Genomic DNA, 17,558 nt, shown 5'->3' with positions numbered 1-17,558 from the left:
GAGCAGCTCTTGAATGAAATACTATGTATCCACCCACCAAAGAGCTAAAGAAAAAAGCTACTAGACCAAAGTTGTGCAGGGCTGGGAACACAATCCACGCTCCGTGTGAATGTCAGATACAGTAGACACTACTTGACGCTGATCTTCACTTCAATGTCAAAAATTAAATGCTTTCTACTAAAAGCAAGTAAATGGCAGTAATTCTTTTTAAGTCCTTTCCAAGCATTTCTCTTTCAGCACTGTAGAATATCAAGATTACAGGCTGTCAATTATGTTTTATAGCTTTTCATTCTCCAGCGAAACAGAGAGACACGTGCAGTAATAATAACTCATTAATATATTTTGAAGGGATCTGCAGCAAATCCTTATAGCCCAAATCTAAACATGGCTCCATTCTGAGTCCAAAGAGTGCATGCTACTCTTTTTAAAAGTGAATGACAAACATCCTGTTAGCACCAAAGCAAAAAAAAAAAAGCAAAAAAACAAAAACAAAAACAAGAACAAACAACCCATCACTCTCTCCAAACAAAAAGAAAACCACCATACTACCAAAAAAGCAAACAGTAGAAAACTTTATTTTGGGCAAACCAAGTCAGCTCCAAACAATTTCAGTAGGTACCTATTGTATCTTCTGGTATCATTGCTGCATTCATATCTCTGGTCATATTGGATTTCTCTTTAAGCTTTGACTGGAGCAACGTGTGTTCCATTACACCAATTTGAATGTCCATCTGAATGGTTTCTTGCTTCAGTTTTGTTAAGGCCTGTTTAATCCTCACCAAAGGAGCTGTCCGAGAAAAGATAAATAGTGCAACTTGGTGTCAGGTGATTTAACACAGAAGCATTACATTCTACAATTCACTCCTTAAAATCGAAAAAGTGATTGAACAAAAGCATGTTCTACTTTAAAGTCATGATTGAACTCATACATTATGCTTTAAAGATAGAAATGGCAGTCAAATTTTACTGTCTTCTCAACAGCTAAGATCTGCATAAAGATGTGCATAATCATTAAGCTTGGTTTACCAGTGATGTGTTTTGCTCAGCTAAAAGCCTCACCCTCACATCTGACTTGGGGTTTTGTATGGAACTGAAGACACCCTCAGCAGGAGGCTATTTTACCTGTGAAAATCTACTGAAATGTATTGTGCTCCATACCTTATTTGTAACCCATCACTTCCCACTAATATCACTTTATAGATGCTGCTGACACATCATACAGCTCCTTATAATTCTGGGCTCTAGAGTTTATCCTGATCCTTGACCATGTCATAGTACAGTTAAGGCGCTGAGAGGTAGTTGAGTAGCTCTTTCACTCAAGAACACTGAACAAAATTTCTTTACACAGTAACACTTACAATCACTTAAGTCAGTTAGCCATAGTGGTTACAATAAAATACAGATACAGCTTGCACATTTCGCCTTGTTATTCACTTCTACTCACTTCTGCATTAGTACTTGTAATGTCTGCCAAAGAATGAATTTATCAGAAAAAATTACACCAAATTCTCAGTACGTAGTTTTAGATATTAAAAAATTCAGACTTCAGCACCAAAATTAATTTTCTCACCCATTTCCACTAGCATTAGTGAGGGAATTCCAACACTTACTCTCAGTAGTAATTTGAGAGTAAAATAATTTGAACCTTCTACAGACTTGCATAACATTTTTGAAGAGGGTAAGATGCCTAATTTTCTTAGACATCTTTTAAAATCTTAATATGGATATTTTAGACCTGTCACTCATTTCTGGTTATTTTTTCCACACAGTACCAATGATGCATCTGTCACTGAGAAATTGGGTGGATAGTTTGAGGCAAAACCATACTTACTGCCATCAGTCATACTGCTTCCTTTCTCTTCTGTTTCCTGCTTCACTTTCTCTAAAACTTCTGTAATCTTTAATTAGAGATTTTTTTATTCATTAAACCAGATGAATAAAAAGTTAAAAAGAAATCTAAAACTCCCTCCTGAATAAACATGTCAGTTGAAAAAAAGCGTCTGTCTTGTTGTAAAAAGAGGAATTTTTCTGATTGTTTGGGGAAAAAAAAAAACCAAAAAACATTAGGAAAATTTTCATTAGTCTTTTGAAACATAGTTGTTTCAAAAAAAAAAAAAAAAAAGATAAATCCTATGGCAGAACATCAGCCAAACAGAAACGTTACTGAGGATCCATAACCAATAATAACAAAGTGCAAACATTGCTGCAGAGTGGATGGGAGAAAAGAACCATTATCCTCACAGACCAAGATTTACCAAATGACCATTAAAGATGCCCTTCTAATAGTGGCAGGACTTTGGCAGGTGACAAAAAAAAAACAACAACGAGAAATAGCACTGCAGCAAATGATGGTGCAGCAGGCAAGCCTACTGGCACTGGCACGTGTGAATCCATGTGTGAAGAATAAAAATACATTTCAACACTGACTATCGACCAGTTTGCCTTTGTTGATGACAAAGCAACTATATTCCAAGGTAGAATGTAGATAACAACCTATTATTTTTTGTCTGTATAAAAAAGGCCATTATAAAAATGGCCTTTCATTAAGGCTTCAGTAAGCCCTTCCATTAAACAGCAACAACAAAAAAACATGGCTGCACTTTTATTGCATACCTGCAGTGGTACTTATATTGCCAAGAAGGCAGAGATTTGATTCCATGAAATTAAATTTTAATCCTTTCTAGATTAGAAAGCAGATCAGGAGTGATATCCAATGAGCCTAGTTTAGCTCAGATATGTACTGCTGCATCAATATACTTGAAAGGCCACCAACTCGTAACATATTTCTTTAATAATCAACTTTTAAAAAAATTTTTTAAGGTAAAAAGGATCATGCAAGTAAATCTGAAGTCAACTTCCTTGAGAATCAAACAGAAAGAAGGGCTAATAATACAAATGCCATACTAAGAATTCCTTGCTAAAAAACCCTTGTTGAACTTCTGTGACTATTATTACATTAAAAAAAAAATCTCAAGTCTACTGTACATTTTCCATCATATTCTTATGGTGTGATCTATTTTACGTTACCGTTCCAGATCCTTTAGCATCTAATAAAGTGCAGTAAATGCACAGTAAATGCAATATTTGACTAAAGAGTCAAATAAGAGAATCATTAAAAAAAACAAATCTGAACTGCACAAAGGGTAGAAATATTTGGAAATCTAGCAGTAAATCTAAGTGAAAACAGATTGAAACAGTCCACATGTTAAGGCCATTAGGAGTTTTTTCTTAAATTTGTCAAACCATTGATTAAACAGTTTTAGGTATTAATATAATTTGATTGGTATTAGAATTCCAAAGACTCTATGGACATGAGTACATTAATCTTCAATAATTCTAGGAGACAGGTTATGAAATACAGAATATTTTCACTTCTTCACAAACTGGTGAAATTTAGAGCTCATAATAGTTTGTCCAAATTCACAAATTAAAAAGCAATAGCAACCTCAGTTTAAAATTTAAGGGCCAGGTTAATCTGTTCTCACTGAAAGAACATAATAAATTTTAACACAACATATCAGGAAGAGCTCAGTTCATAAATCTGGGAATGCTAGATGTCAATTCTCCAATGATTTATTCAAGGAAGGCAAAAAATAATGTGAAGATGTGTTTTACCTCAGAAAGGACTCTAATCCTTTCAGTTACTCCTCCACTTCCCTCCTGATACTTCTCCTTAGCCTGCAAAGAAACACATTTTTCACTGAAGAGATTCTTGTATCCCAGACACTTCAGTATCTACTTAATAAAGTGGGTTTCTAAAATTCGAACAGCAGAATCATTAATAACAATTAATCTTTAATAATTAATAATGTGAATTTTTCAGAGAGAACACCAAAATTTGCTTTTACATGTCCCAGTTCTAGAAATTCTCCCATGAAATCGCAATGACATTTACAGCACTACAAATATAAGGAAAGACTTGAAGACATCAGCCTATGCAGTGACCGTCATTCAAAACAGGAAAGCAGTTTTAGAAGTTGTAAGTGGCAGCCCTAATGCGTAAGAGTAAGAAGCAGGTTTCCTGGTAGACTTACATGAGAAAACTTGCATAGAGAAAGTTTGCCAGAATGCAGACTGAATTGAATCCCGAAACCCAGAATGCTTCTTTCTATTCAGTAAGTTATTGTCTTGACGTTTAACAGCAAGACAAGTAGAAAGCACGAAGGTCAAACCCTGCTAGTCTGATTTTATCGTCAAGTCCTCAAATAGGAGAGCTAACCAACTGGTAGCTTACACAGGCCCGCTAACTAAAGAATCAAAAAGATTCTCAAGCATTAGCCTATTGGCATAAAAAAATAAATGAAGTAAACAAGTAATCAGAGAGCTTTGTGCAAGTTAGCATGAGTAATCAACGTAAGAGATGAATGCTGAACTGAAGCTGTAGCTTTTTCACTCATCACAGATGTGTGAACTTCATAGGGAAAGCAGAACCAGCAATTTACTAGCTGCTCAAGATTGTGGCAGCCGATTTACATAATATTCAGGCAAGAAAACATTTAATTTCCCTTGCAGAATACTTGAATAAAAATTGCTAATTTAGCTTAAAAACTATATAATTTGACAGCCAATCAGCATTTCCCATGCTTTATATCCAAAAGAAGAATTCACAGACAACTCCTCTGATTCTTTGTCTTTACCCTCACGTTAATATTAGACAAGGAAGCGACAGATCAGTGCATTACCTCACTCAGCAAGGCTTGTGCTGAACGGTATTCTTGAATCAAATGCTCCAACTGATTGTTGATGTACTTTTCCCTGCTATTGATCTTTTCCAACGTTCGGCTGATTTCATTATGGAATTTGTCAAGGTAGCCCTAAAAAATCATATTGTGTGGGTTGACAGCATACAGACATTATCCAAAGAGTATTAAAATGGTGCTGTAATTAAGAAAGGATATGGAATGCTATAAGTAATAGCGAAAAATAGTACAGAAATGTTGTGTCTGACCAGTGAATAAATGGTCTTAATGTCTTTTTTCCCAGTGCCACAACACATATTTCAAGTTCTACCAATTCCTTCAGTCACAGAATGGCTTGGGTTGGAAGGAACCCCTCTGCCACAGGCAGGGTTGCCAACCACTACATCAAATATTAGATCAGACTACCCAGTACTCCACCTCACCTGGACTTACACATCTCCAGGGACAGGGCATCCACAACCTCTCAGCAGCCTGTTCCAGCACTTCACCACTCTCTCAGTATCCTTCCCCAAATAATTACAAATGTCAATGCTGGTAAATTATTCTAGCAAGAGTATTCGAGAACTTTTTTTTTTTTTTTTTTTTAATTAGATGTTATTTTCAGTTTATGTCATATCATTTTGCTCTCTGTATTTATAACATACTGAAAACAGAGGGCAAAGTGATATGACACATTGATGAACGTTTACATCCTTGTTAACATACACGACTGTTGTGAGCAAGATCTTTTGCCAGTGCCATTATCTGTAATCATCATTATCACATCTCCCTTTTGAAATTTACATTATTATAATTAAAATGAAGAAATAAAACGGAGGCATATAAAATGAAAAACAAAATAGAGGTACTAGCAGGCCAGTGAAATATTCTGCACATAATACATACCCTAGTTTCTTTCAAAGAAGATTCAATTCCATCCTTATGTTGATGCATTTGATCTACATGGATCCTCCAATCCTAAAAACAGGATGCCATGAAGTAAAAGATAAGTAAATACAGCTTTTATGTTTCTCTCGTTACTAAACAAATACTGGTATGCAAAACAGGGTCAGTTCTCATACATACTACTACTAGCATATATGATTCTTTCACTGACATCCTGATATCTAGATGCATTGGCACAGCGTGACATAGTTCATTGATCTCCTAAATGTCCCAATGTGACACTCAGACCCATAAACAAACATTGACCTCCTCACTAATACCACAGTAGCTATATTTTTTACAGTCTGATTGATCTTCATGAGACTGTTTCTCCTAGAAACCACTACAGGCACAAATGTTGAAAATATTGACTACAGATGCACTAGCTCAGCTTGTTCTTAGAGAACAAGCATGCTTTAACTACCTAACAACTACCACTTCCAGACTATCAGATCTTTTCTTCCTACTTAACCCCAACTGCTACCATAAAAACAGAAAGAAATTAAATAGGCAGAAATAACTGAGCTTGTTTTCAACACTGGGACAAGACTGGAATGGGGATAATTATTTGCACCTGCTCTGTCATAGGAAACACACATGGATTTAGGTACGGAGAATGAGAAAAAACTGCTATTTCAACTTGACAGATAGGCACCTGTTACTTAGAAATCAATTCCATTTCTCAACAATTTATAAATTTCTCACAATTTATGCTTATCAATGCAGACATTCTATGCCTCTCATACCCAGAGCACAGCTGCAAACTGTGAGTTCAAAACAAAGCAGAAGCACTGCAGAATTATCTCTATTTCAGCATTGTGTTTCTGAAAATGTTTTAAAAAAAAAAAAAGAAAAAAAAGACTGTCAAGGTTTTTAAACACTTGGCACTGTTCTGGTCTACATGATAAGAAAACTGATGTTAACAAAACTCCATCACCTGAAATCAAACCCTAGGATACTTCCTTGTAAAGTAGGTACTGTAAGGGTATGGGTATAGGTATGGAAGACAACAATGTTTGCTTCAGTAAGATTACCTGATCAAGGACCTTGTCACATAGGACAATAAAGAAAAGGGGGAAGCAAAACAAAGAGGCACAAGCCTCTTTAGTAACAAAGAGGTGACAAACATCTTGCCAGTTACACTAATGGATATGCAGAACATATGAAAATTTACTTCAGTAATATCATTCAATTGAGGACCTTGTCTAAAGGGGATGAAAAAGAAAAAGGGGAGGGAATAAACAACACAGAGACACACACTTGTCAGAAAAACAGTAAGAGATACTGAAAAGAAGCAAACATGATCAATCACACTAACCAGTCTGCTATCAAGAAACTTCAGACAACACTTCAAAGAGGACACAACTTCACCTTCCAACTGATAAGAATGCAAACCTGTAAATCCCAGGCATTAGCAGCAAGGGTTGGTGCAACTCTGCAAGCTGCTAAAGCAGTGTGCAAAACAAGGAGATTGGGAAGGAACTTCTCAAGGGCACAGAGACCTAGCAGAGAGATACTCACAGAGATCTGGGCAATCACCAACCATATGAAGTTTAACAAGAGCAAGAGCCAGATTCTGGACCTGGGACAGGGCAGCCCTGGGTATATATATGTACAGACTGGGGGGTGAGAAGCTGGAGAACAGTTCTGCAGAATGGGGTCTGGAAGTTCTGGCTTACAGCAAGTGGAATCTGAGTCAGCTGTGTGCCATGGCAACCCAAAGAGCCAACTGTATCCTGAGGTGCATCAGGCACAGCTCTCCTAAGCCTCATCTCAAGCACTATGTACAGTTTTGAGCACCACAATATAAGAACAAACTATCAGAGAAGGGAAGGGTCTGAAGGGCAAGGCAAATGAGAGGCTAAGATTTCTTAGTTAGTGTAGAGCAGAAGAGGAAGCCTCATGGCACCTGCAGTCCCTCACAAGGGGAATAAAGGAGCAGCGCTGAGGTCTGCTCTGTGTGACAGCAACAGGGCCAGAGGGAATGATATGGAGCTGTGTAAGGGGAGGGGCAGCTGGGGGTTAGGGACAGGGTCTGCTCAGAGGGCGGTGGGGCCCTGGAAGAGGTTCCCTGGGGAATAGAGAAGCTGGCCACATATAAGCCAGTGCAGGTCGGTATGCTTGTCCAAGGGAGAGCACCTGAGCAAGACAAATTTCCAGGTTCTGTGCTCCTGAAAGATGTGACCATTTTTGACAGGAACAAAACGGATCCTGACTTGGCAGAGCTGCACACTTAAACACATGCCATCATTCAATCAAAAGCAGTTCCACTGGCTTTAAATGCGTATAACTACCACAGCACTAGTGGTGCCTCTGTCTCTATCACATATGAGCACAGCTGAGCATCTCCAACAGCTGTTCAGCCTATGAGATTTCACTTGCTGTCTAGAACTGTGCTGCTGCCCACTATTCTCTTCAGAATTAAAACAAAAGCTAGTAGAGAAATGTGCTTACACTACGTGTTGAGTTTTAAGTTTGCAGCAACTCAAGATCTTTTTGCTGGTCTGGTGACAACTGCTATTAATTTGCCAAATTTTGCAGACTTACAACGTATATACCCCCCCACACACACACCTCCCACCCCTGCCTAGGACCTTAAAAATAAGTTTCCATTTCTATGTTGCCAATTAAACCATTAACCTCTCCTGGTATCAAATATACATGCACAGTTTACATAACCAATATGAGGCTTTTCTTACAGAATGTCATCTAGCCCAACTATCAACCCATCACCACCGTGCCCACCAAACCACATGCCACGTTTACCCTTTTCTTGAACAACTCCAGGGAAGGTGACTCCACCGCTTCCCTGGCCAGCCTGTTCCAATGCACCACTACTCTTTTTGAGAAATATTTTTTCGTAATATCCAACCTGAACTTCCCCTGCTGCAACTTAAGGCCATCACCTCTCATCCCATCACTAGCTAACTGGGAGAAGTGGCTGATCCCCACCTCTCTATAACCTCCTTTCAGAGAATTGTAGAAAGCGATACGATCTCCCCTGAGCCTCCTCTTCTCCAGACAAAACAATCCCAGTTCCCTCAGCCATTTCCTATGAGACTTGTGCTCCAAACCCTCCACCAACTTCTTTTAAGTTATTTCTAAAAGCATTAAAGTACACAAGCTAGAAAAAGAAGAATCCTCTTTTCATATTCATTTTGACACATTGCTTAAAATCAAGGAACAGTGTGTTAATTTGGAAGATAGAAAATCTCTGTGGCTTTCATTTTCTATGTATGTCTTCATTAAGCTTTAATTTCTTCCTTTGAGAATCAACCACCACGTCATCTGTAACAAGCTTGCCTTAGCAAGCCAGAGCACAGTGACTCAAACCAGGAGATTCTTCACTTAGAAGAATGCAGTACAGACAGGCAGGACATTTTAACAGAGCTGAGAGTTTAGTCTATTTTGGGCAAGATAATTATCCTCCACTGAATTCTGCATCACTCTAGGTTGCTCCACCACCTCAACCAGCTGGGCCACTACCAACACACAGGTTCAATACTGCATTCATCTATGCGGGCTATGCAAAAAGAATGCTTGTGGCAATGTGAAGAATTCATTCTAGTATTGAACTCTGATGTGTCAAAAACAGACATGTGTTTCTGAGCTGCTCATTCTAGATTCCTTGGAATAGATTACGGTAAGAAAAACACATTTCCAAGAAATGATAAATTTCATCTTGAGGTAGCTATCTGGATAGGTAAATAAAATTAAACTGAAAATGCACTTCTTTTCATTAAACACAAGGAAATGTAATGACTAGATCAGAGGTACAGACCTACTTTACATAATCTAAAGTTCAGCAAGATGAATTCTCTGAAATCAACCTTTTAAGTGGCTGAAAAAAAAAAATCAAACAGTTACAAGGTAAGAAGCTTCTTTTCTTCTAGGAAATGCTTTAATAGCTGCTAAACTGAAGGCATAATTTTTCAGAAATGTTTAATGATTTAAGAAGTTTCCACAGAAATAAAGCTAGAAGCAGTCACTGTTCTTACATAACACTGGAAAACACCCTATTGAAAATTATTGCTTCTAGCTTCAAAGTAAGTGACAAAGGTTCAGAGAAGATAGCATTGGAAAGCCTGTGATTTACATGGTTTAATTCCTGGCACGACAAAAGAAGAAAAAAATGGAAATAGAAAAATAACACTGCTGATTCAAAGTGCACTTTAATCACCATGCATGCATGTGAAAATCCACTCTCACAAACCTTATTGTCAGTCCTGACTGTAACTTTCAGCTGTGGAAGCACACGTTCCACTTCCAGATTCCACTCTGCTGCATCTGTTGTGGACAGCAAGATTTCTTCTTGTTTTGTGGAGTCTTTCACATCCTGCATGAAACCCACGAATTTTAATACAAAACATAATTTTTATACTCAGCAACAACTGTCAAGTTACAATGGCTCACAGCATTCATATTCAGAAGTACACATATATCCACTAGAACTACAGATACAACTGAATCTTTAAATGTCTTTCTTTGAATTCTTAAATATTAGGAATGAAATACATCTTTTCAGCACATTTAGAATTCAAAAAAATGAAATGTATATCAAGATGAACTATAATATATCAATCTCACAGCAATATCCATTTAGAAACCAGAAATACAGTGTTCTTTTAAAACAAGCTGATGTGTTCCAGCTGGCATGTTTTTCTCAAGCACAGACTCTATATGTATTTTTGGACTTCAACAGAAATAAATTTCTGCTGAAGAAGTAAAAATCTCTAAAGAGAGGAATGACAGGTAGCAAGGAATGACAGGTAGCAACTTCAACTTACTGATCTGTATGTTTGTGCCTTCAGAACATTCAGGTCAATGAAGTTTTCTTCATTATCTGACTCTTCTTCCTTAAGCAATGTTGCAAAGAGACATCAGTGAATATTTATTTCACACAATCTTTCTTCAAAACTTTTCTTCACAGGAGCAAATATGCACTATGTTCCAAATTATGGAACAAAACAAGACATGAAAAATTTTGGATAACAGAGCTTGCATTTACTTCATCCATCATTTTATCATCCATGCACTTCATGCTTATGCAGTTCTGTAGTTGACTTATCAATCTGCCCTCATCTTTTCCACCAAAGACAAATTTCAGCATTCATATTCCTTCTAAACAAATCATGAATGCTGCTATAATGCTCACCTTAGTGTAGAACCTTTCAAGATCCACACAGTAAAAACCTGTAAGCTTATTCTTGTACCTTAGACAGGTTTTGACTATGTTTGACCACAACACCATTGTTAACAACAACAAAAAGACTAATGATTAGAACTAAGGCACTAAACAGAGAAGACTTCCTTGGGCTGGCTACAGTTTGTTCACCAAATTCCTCAAGATTTACAGAACCAGGCTTTCTTAGTCATCCTCATCAATTTTATTCAGAATAATCTAATTAAGAAGAACAATCCAACTCATCAATAGTATTTAATTACTGGAAATACTACTAAATTCAATTATGGATAAAACTAATACATCCGGGATATATCAACATATAGCCTGCAACAGGATTGGGAACATGTATACATATGATTAATCCTTGTATAACTATTAGAGGCTTCAAGGAGTTGTTATCTGCTTGGCATAAACCTAGCTCAGTGGTTTTACTAACAAAGAAATGTAGAAAAGCTAATAGAGCACATTAGATGTAAAAATAATGGCTGGAGTACCCAAGACCCAATCCAGAAGTTCTTTGAAGGGCACAAACTGTGCTTTAGTTAACTGTTTCCTCTCCACTTCTCCATGTAAACAGTAAGACACAGAAAAGAGCAGACAGTTGACTGTTCTCACATTTATAGCTCTCAGCCAACGGCTGACATTTCTTAGGCTTGTCAAATATGTAACACAGAATGTCTCCAATTGTTCTCAGAATTCATCAAGAATTTTTCTGGCTGGACTTCAAAATGCAACCAGACCATTAATACTCACATCCCAATACTTCCATACGGTACAAAAATTAAGAATACAAGGATGGAATTTTTCTTGGCTAATAAAAATATGGGGGAAAGAGTACAATAATTAAGAAAACTATGACAAGAGTAGCAAACTCTTCAACTCCTACAGTCTTGTAGACTATTGCCATATATAAATTGAGATTACAATCAGAGCCCTATTATAACAACACTGGCACTCTGATTCTAACTGACCTTTGATTTTTCACAAGGACTTAAAAAATGTGGACACAAACATGGAGAAGTTGTGGCATTTCTGTCTAGTATTTCTAGTCCTTAAGACTGCACAAAATTGTTTTCCCCACACAAAACTTTGAAAGGTCTTGGAGAACACAAGAGGTCCCTGAACAGTGGAACACTGAATCACTCCAGTCTTCAAAAAGGGCAAGAAGGAGGATCTTGGCAACTACAGGCTAGTCAGCCTCACCTCTGCCTCTGTGAAGGTGACAGAACAACTTGTTTTGCATGCTACTTCCAAGCTATTCAAGCTATTGGCAGAGAAGGCTATCAGGAGCAGTCAATGTGGATTCACCAAGGAGAAATCATGCTCGACCAACCTGTTACCCTTCCATGTCATGACGAGCTGGGTGTACAGGAGGTGAGCTGTGGATACTGTATACGTTGACCTCAGCAGGGCATTTGACATTGAATTCCACAACAGTCTTGTAACAAAGCTCAGAAAATATAGGATAACTGAGTGGACAGTGGGGTAGACTGAGAACTGGCTGATTAATAGAGCTCACATGGTTGTGTTCAGTGGCACAGTGGAGGCCTGTAACTAGTGGTGATCCCTAAGAGAAAGTGCCAAGTCTGGTCTTGTTCAAAATCTTCATCAGTGACCTGTATGAAAAGATAGAATCAGCAAGTTTGCTGATGATACAAAGCTGGGAAGAGTGACTGACACTAGAAGGTTGTGCTGCCATTCAACAAGACCTGGACAGACTAGAGAGTTGGGTGGAGAAGAACTTGATGATGACTGCAGTAAAGGACCTGGGCATCCAGGTGGACAACAAGCTGGTCATGAGCCAGCAGTGCACTCTTGTGGCCAAGAAGGCCAATGGTATCCTGATATTAAGAAGAGCATCCCCAGCAGGGCGAGGGAGATGATCCTTCTCCCTCTACTCTGCCCTGGTGAGGCCACATCTGGAATACTGCATCCAGTACTGGGCTCCCCATTTCAAAATAGACAGGAAGATCCTAGGAAGGGTCCAGTGGAGGGTGACAAAGATGATTAAGGACCTGGTGATCTTCCTTATGAGAAAAGGCTGAGGATTCTGGGACTGTTCAACTTGCAGAAGAAAGAGATGGGATCTCATCCTTATTTATAAATATAGAAAGCACAAGAGTCAGGTTGATGGTGGTGGACTCTCATTTCAGTCGTGATGAGCAGTAGAACAATGGGCAAGAGGCAGAAACTGGAGCACAGGAAGTTTCATACTAAGACAAGGAAGTTCTTTACTGCCAACAGTGACACAGCACTGGCAGAGGCTGCCCAAAGAGGTTATGGAGTCCTCCCCTCCAGAGATATTCAACACCTTTATGGATGCCCACATGTGCGATCTGCTGCAAGATCTGCTGCAAGGAAACTGCTTTAGCAGGGGGTTGGATTCAATGATCTCTAGAGGTTCCTTCCAACCCCTGCAATTCTATGATTCTATGAACTTTCTGACCAAGCAAACAAGCACTTCCAGACTTACACTTTTCAATACTCGGGTTTTGGTTTACATTTACTTTGTAAAAAACTGTCAGATTTTGGAGTAATCAGATGCAAAACCAATTTCTTTTTGTAATTTTCACTTTGATCATCTTCAGCTAACTTCCTTCTCCAGAAAAGTTTTAAGTCAGCAGTAAAAAGACTTGCTTTGAGAAGACTGAAAATGAAGAACTCATGATCACATTACGATAACAGTTTACAGACAGGGAGACTCCAACTCTCACAAAAATAATTCTCTGGGAAAGTCAATCAGCAAGAAACAATTTCTGCCATGCACCAATAAGTCCAAGAAGCATATTGGAATTTACAGGAGTATTTCAATGACTGTTTCATAGACATGACAGCATTATTGTAATTATTATAGTTAAAAGAGTTGATCCTGAAGCACTGCCATCTTTTTGGGAAAAAAAAAAAAAGGTATAAATAGACTTATTCTGCAGTCAGAACAGATGATGATTAACATTCCATTCAAGCAATACATAGTGATGAACAGCCATGAGCTTCCTCTAAAGAAGAAATGCTGTGACCTTTACTTAGATCTTCAGAGGTGTCTTAAATAAATACTCAGTTGTTCTTTTCCATCTATTTTGTTTACTCATTTTAAGATTAAGGCCAAAGTTACTGTTTCCCATTTGCAGTGAAATGTAAGTAACAATAGTGAGCAATTAATAAAGAGCTGGTCAAATTTTAGCCAATACTGTAAATAAGGGCTATTTCAGGTTTCATTTAACATCAACAGCTTGTTTCAGTAGAAAACAAACAATTCTGAATCCACATAATTTTAACAGATGGTTTGAGTCAGCTTCACTTTATTAATTATAAATCCACACAATAACAAATGCTCTGTCTTGAAGAGTTAACAACTCCATCTGAAATTATCCCACACAGAAGCTAACAATGCAGCAAAAACAAGGGACACAGGAAAGAAGGGTAACGGAACTGCTGGTAGATTCTTAAAACCAAAGAAAATGGACAGCAAGTGAAAATTACTTCACTGCTGATGAACACTAATATAATATAAAACAGATAGCCAAACCTACTGCAACATCCTCTTCCAGTTTATTAAGTGTTAATTCCATATCATCTTCTGTTATTTCTTCTTCTTCCAGCTCATCTGTTGGGTACACTGGCCTGAAATAAGTTCAAAAGAAGTACTGACAAAAATAAATAGGAAATACTTCAGTGAGCTGCTCCCAAGCAAACAGAAGATTTCAGAAGACGTATGAATAATGTGGAATATGAACAGACAGTGGTTGTCTCACACACTTAAACAAATTAACTTATGCTCAGCCTTGAGAGTCTTTGGTTACCTTAGACTGTCTTAAAAGTGAGGATGAGTAGTCAGGCCAAGCAATAAGGTGTATTCACACCGCTAAGACATCTGGGGATTAAGCTTTCATTCATTTTCTCCTTTGGTCTAACTTCTAAAACTTCAAGACTCCACAAACTCATTTTTAGCTTATTTTGGAATTTGTGTACTAAATAGTGGTATCAATAACATACTTCAAAGGTAGAAATTACAATTTAAAAACATACCAGAGGAGGGGATGAAATCAAAAGCACTTTTCAACAAATTGTCATATACTTGAAATTGTTTGCCATCTGATTTCTGTGAAGTTTTTCTTTGGATTCAGGACACAAGTTATAGTACTCTATTTGTAACAGGATCACACATGGTGTGTACTTCCAGCCAAAGAGCTGGATTTAGCTACTGATTGATGGGACCTAAACAGACATACAAGAACATTTCAAATCAACTGTTAGGTTAACAAGCAGTTACTCACAGGAAAGGGACCAAAAAGAGGGTATCAGTCAGTCAAATCTTTATCAATTAACTTAATCTACCGATAGCCCAAAATCACTCTTGCTGGTAAAAGACTAAGCTGCATGAAATGACATTAGGAATCACATTATTCCATTGCTTCAAGCCTAGCTGAATTTTGCACCTCATGAAACACTAAGTAAAACCTTTCTGGACAATATGATATTTTGTGTACCTCCCTTTATAACTACCATTTATATTTGTTGAAAAATATGCGTATGTGAGGATTCTTCCAAGTGTACTATACCTTTTCCAGCTAAAGCCACTGTATTTCAAGGCTTCTTCAGCTAAACAATCAAGAACATAACAGGCTTGCTCTCCGTAACCCGACTTCAATTTTGAGGGAGGAAAATCCACAGGCCTTCCCTAAAACAAAAAGATTTACTAATGGCTACTCATTCAGTCAATTTTATTTCAAGGCAGTAACCAGATTTTTTGAACTAAAACCCAAGTGTTCATGGTGCCAAAAGATTTTACCAGTGTTAATTCACATTATTCTCTAACAGAGCTCCAGTCAGGAAACAGGAATGGAAAACAAAACAACTCAAGGAATAGATGCAGTGTAGAAATCCTAAAGAACATGGTAAAAAGAAGAAAACAGAAGAATGAGAAGCTAAAATATGGTTAAGAACAGAAGTGAGATCCTGGCAAGGTAAGATCAGCTACAGAGGAACCCAGGTACTGAGATTAAACCTATGCTTTAAAAAAAAAACAAAAAACAAAAACACTGCCTTATTTATTACAGATGTCTCTCCAGAGAATCTCAAAACATAAACACAATTTAAAAATACTTCCTTTGCACTTAGTTCCACTTTTGACTTTGGCAGGAACAGAATAGTAAGTGCATGTTGTGTAAACTTCCAAGACAAACTTTGTAAATTACACCACTATAAATGAACAGCATTTGTAGCACTATAAGAAGTAATCTTGATTAAATCCATTTTACAGACTGTGGAACAAAACTAATTAGAACTAAATATAATAACGTAAGACCATTTTTGTAGTGTCAAAAAACTAACAAGTAGGTACAGACAGTATAAATCTCTAATAACTTGGCTTCATTAGCATTGTACAAACACGCAGATAGGAAAAATCTGTCCAGCCTTTAAGAAGATAATCAAATAGGGCAGGAAATGTGCTATTACTGATATTTATGAAGGTCACATCTATGCCTGAAATGCACTTGAAAAAACAGCACGTTCAGCACTTACAAATGATCGCAGTTCCGAGAGTATCTTTGATATTATTGCATTGGGGTCATCATATTCTTGAGGCTGTTCAAAGTGATGTCCTGCTTTAGCGATCAGCCAAGCTGCAAGAGTGCAGAACACGAAGAACTGCTCACCAGGATTAGTGGGCAGTGCAAAATAGTGCCTGTTTAAGAAGTGGAAAAAAATGGTAAACAGTGGTATTTTGAGCTCCTGAAGCAATTATAGCGTTATAAGCCAGCACAGGCTAGGAAAACAGACTCTTAAACTGACTTTCCCCACATTCCTCAGCTACCAAATGGACAAGAGGTTCGTGTACCTACACTTGGCACAGCTCAGACCAGGAGCTTCTGAAGTAATTCTTCCACTTACTCCCACCTACTGTGCGAGCTACACAAACTGCACCTATTTGGGATCAAACCGAGTTGAATAAGGTAGCCTGCTGCCACACCTGACGTGCCCTAAAGAGAATTCAGCCCCTTAAGTCAGACAGCAGTTGGTCCCCATAAACGCGCCCGCACGTCCCCACAACCGGCCCGTCCCGCCCCGCTGGGAGCGCTCGAGGGGCACCTGGAGAGCGGTCTCATGTTGTGGCGCCGCAGCGCCTCTTCCTCGTAACTCAGCAGCTTCAGCTTGTCTAGCAGCTCCTCCATCAGCACGAAAGCGGCATAAGCCGCACCCGGGCCCCGCTCCACTACCGTCCCATCGTCATCCCGCTCCGCCATCTTGGAGCCCCACGCCACCGCCCGTAGCCGAAGCAACCGGCTCTGCCAATCACCGACCGCCTCAATGGAGGCGCGGCGGCATGAGGCCACCATCGAATCAGCTCCCAGGGCCGGCGGAAGGCTGGGTTGTTGCTGCTCTGTGACCGTGCAGCGAGAAAACAGCGGGATCTGCGGTTCCCTGTCAGATATTTTTCAGTTGCGCAAAGGTCAGCTGAAAAGGGAGGCCGAGGGATAGTGGTATGCACTGATCCGAGCTGGACAACGGGGCGGAGTAGTGTAAGTGTGGCCATGGGAGCGATTGGGAAAGGGAGCGTGCACCGCCCCTCCCCGCCCCGCCCCGCCCCGAGGTGTAACTCCTTTAAGTTGCACTCCTTGAAGGTGTACGCCCCCTGCCGCCAAGAAACACTGCCCAGAACCACAGCGGTGAGCTGTGTGCTCCGGGAGCTCTGGCTGTTCGTGAACTTAGAACAGGTAAAAAAAAAAAAAAAAAAAAAAAAAAAAAAA

General features: G+C 38.7%; 1 protein-coding gene across 1 annotated transcript; it reads right to left on the bottom strand.

Annotated features, from left to right (window-relative positions):
* Positions 1–608: 608 nt before the first annotated feature.
* IFT57 (intraflagellar transport 57) lies at positions 609–17,147 on the bottom strand (the record flags this gene model as incomplete). The annotated part of the gene is made up of 11 exons (XM_079549772.1): positions 609–787; positions 1,832–1,898; positions 3,616–3,678; positions 4,683–4,814; positions 5,586–5,657; positions 9,838–9,960; positions 10,412–10,480; positions 14,340–14,430; positions 15,369–15,487; positions 16,333–16,495; positions 16,900–17,147. 11 exons carry the CDS (start codon positions 17,145–17,147, stop codon positions 609–611), a joined length of 1,326 nt encoding a protein of 441 aa, XP_079405898.1.
* Positions 17,148–17,558: the final 411 nt, after the last annotated feature.

Source organism: Tetrao urogallus (genome assembly GCF_951394365.1).
Source record: "Tetrao urogallus genome assembly, chromosome: 1".
In the NCBI taxonomy this organism is placed as follows: Eukaryota; Metazoa; Chordata; class Aves; order Galliformes; family Phasianidae; genus Tetrao; species Tetrao urogallus.
The sequence above is the reverse complement of the archived record's forward strand: the minus strand, read 5'-3'. Positions and strand labels throughout refer to the sequence as shown.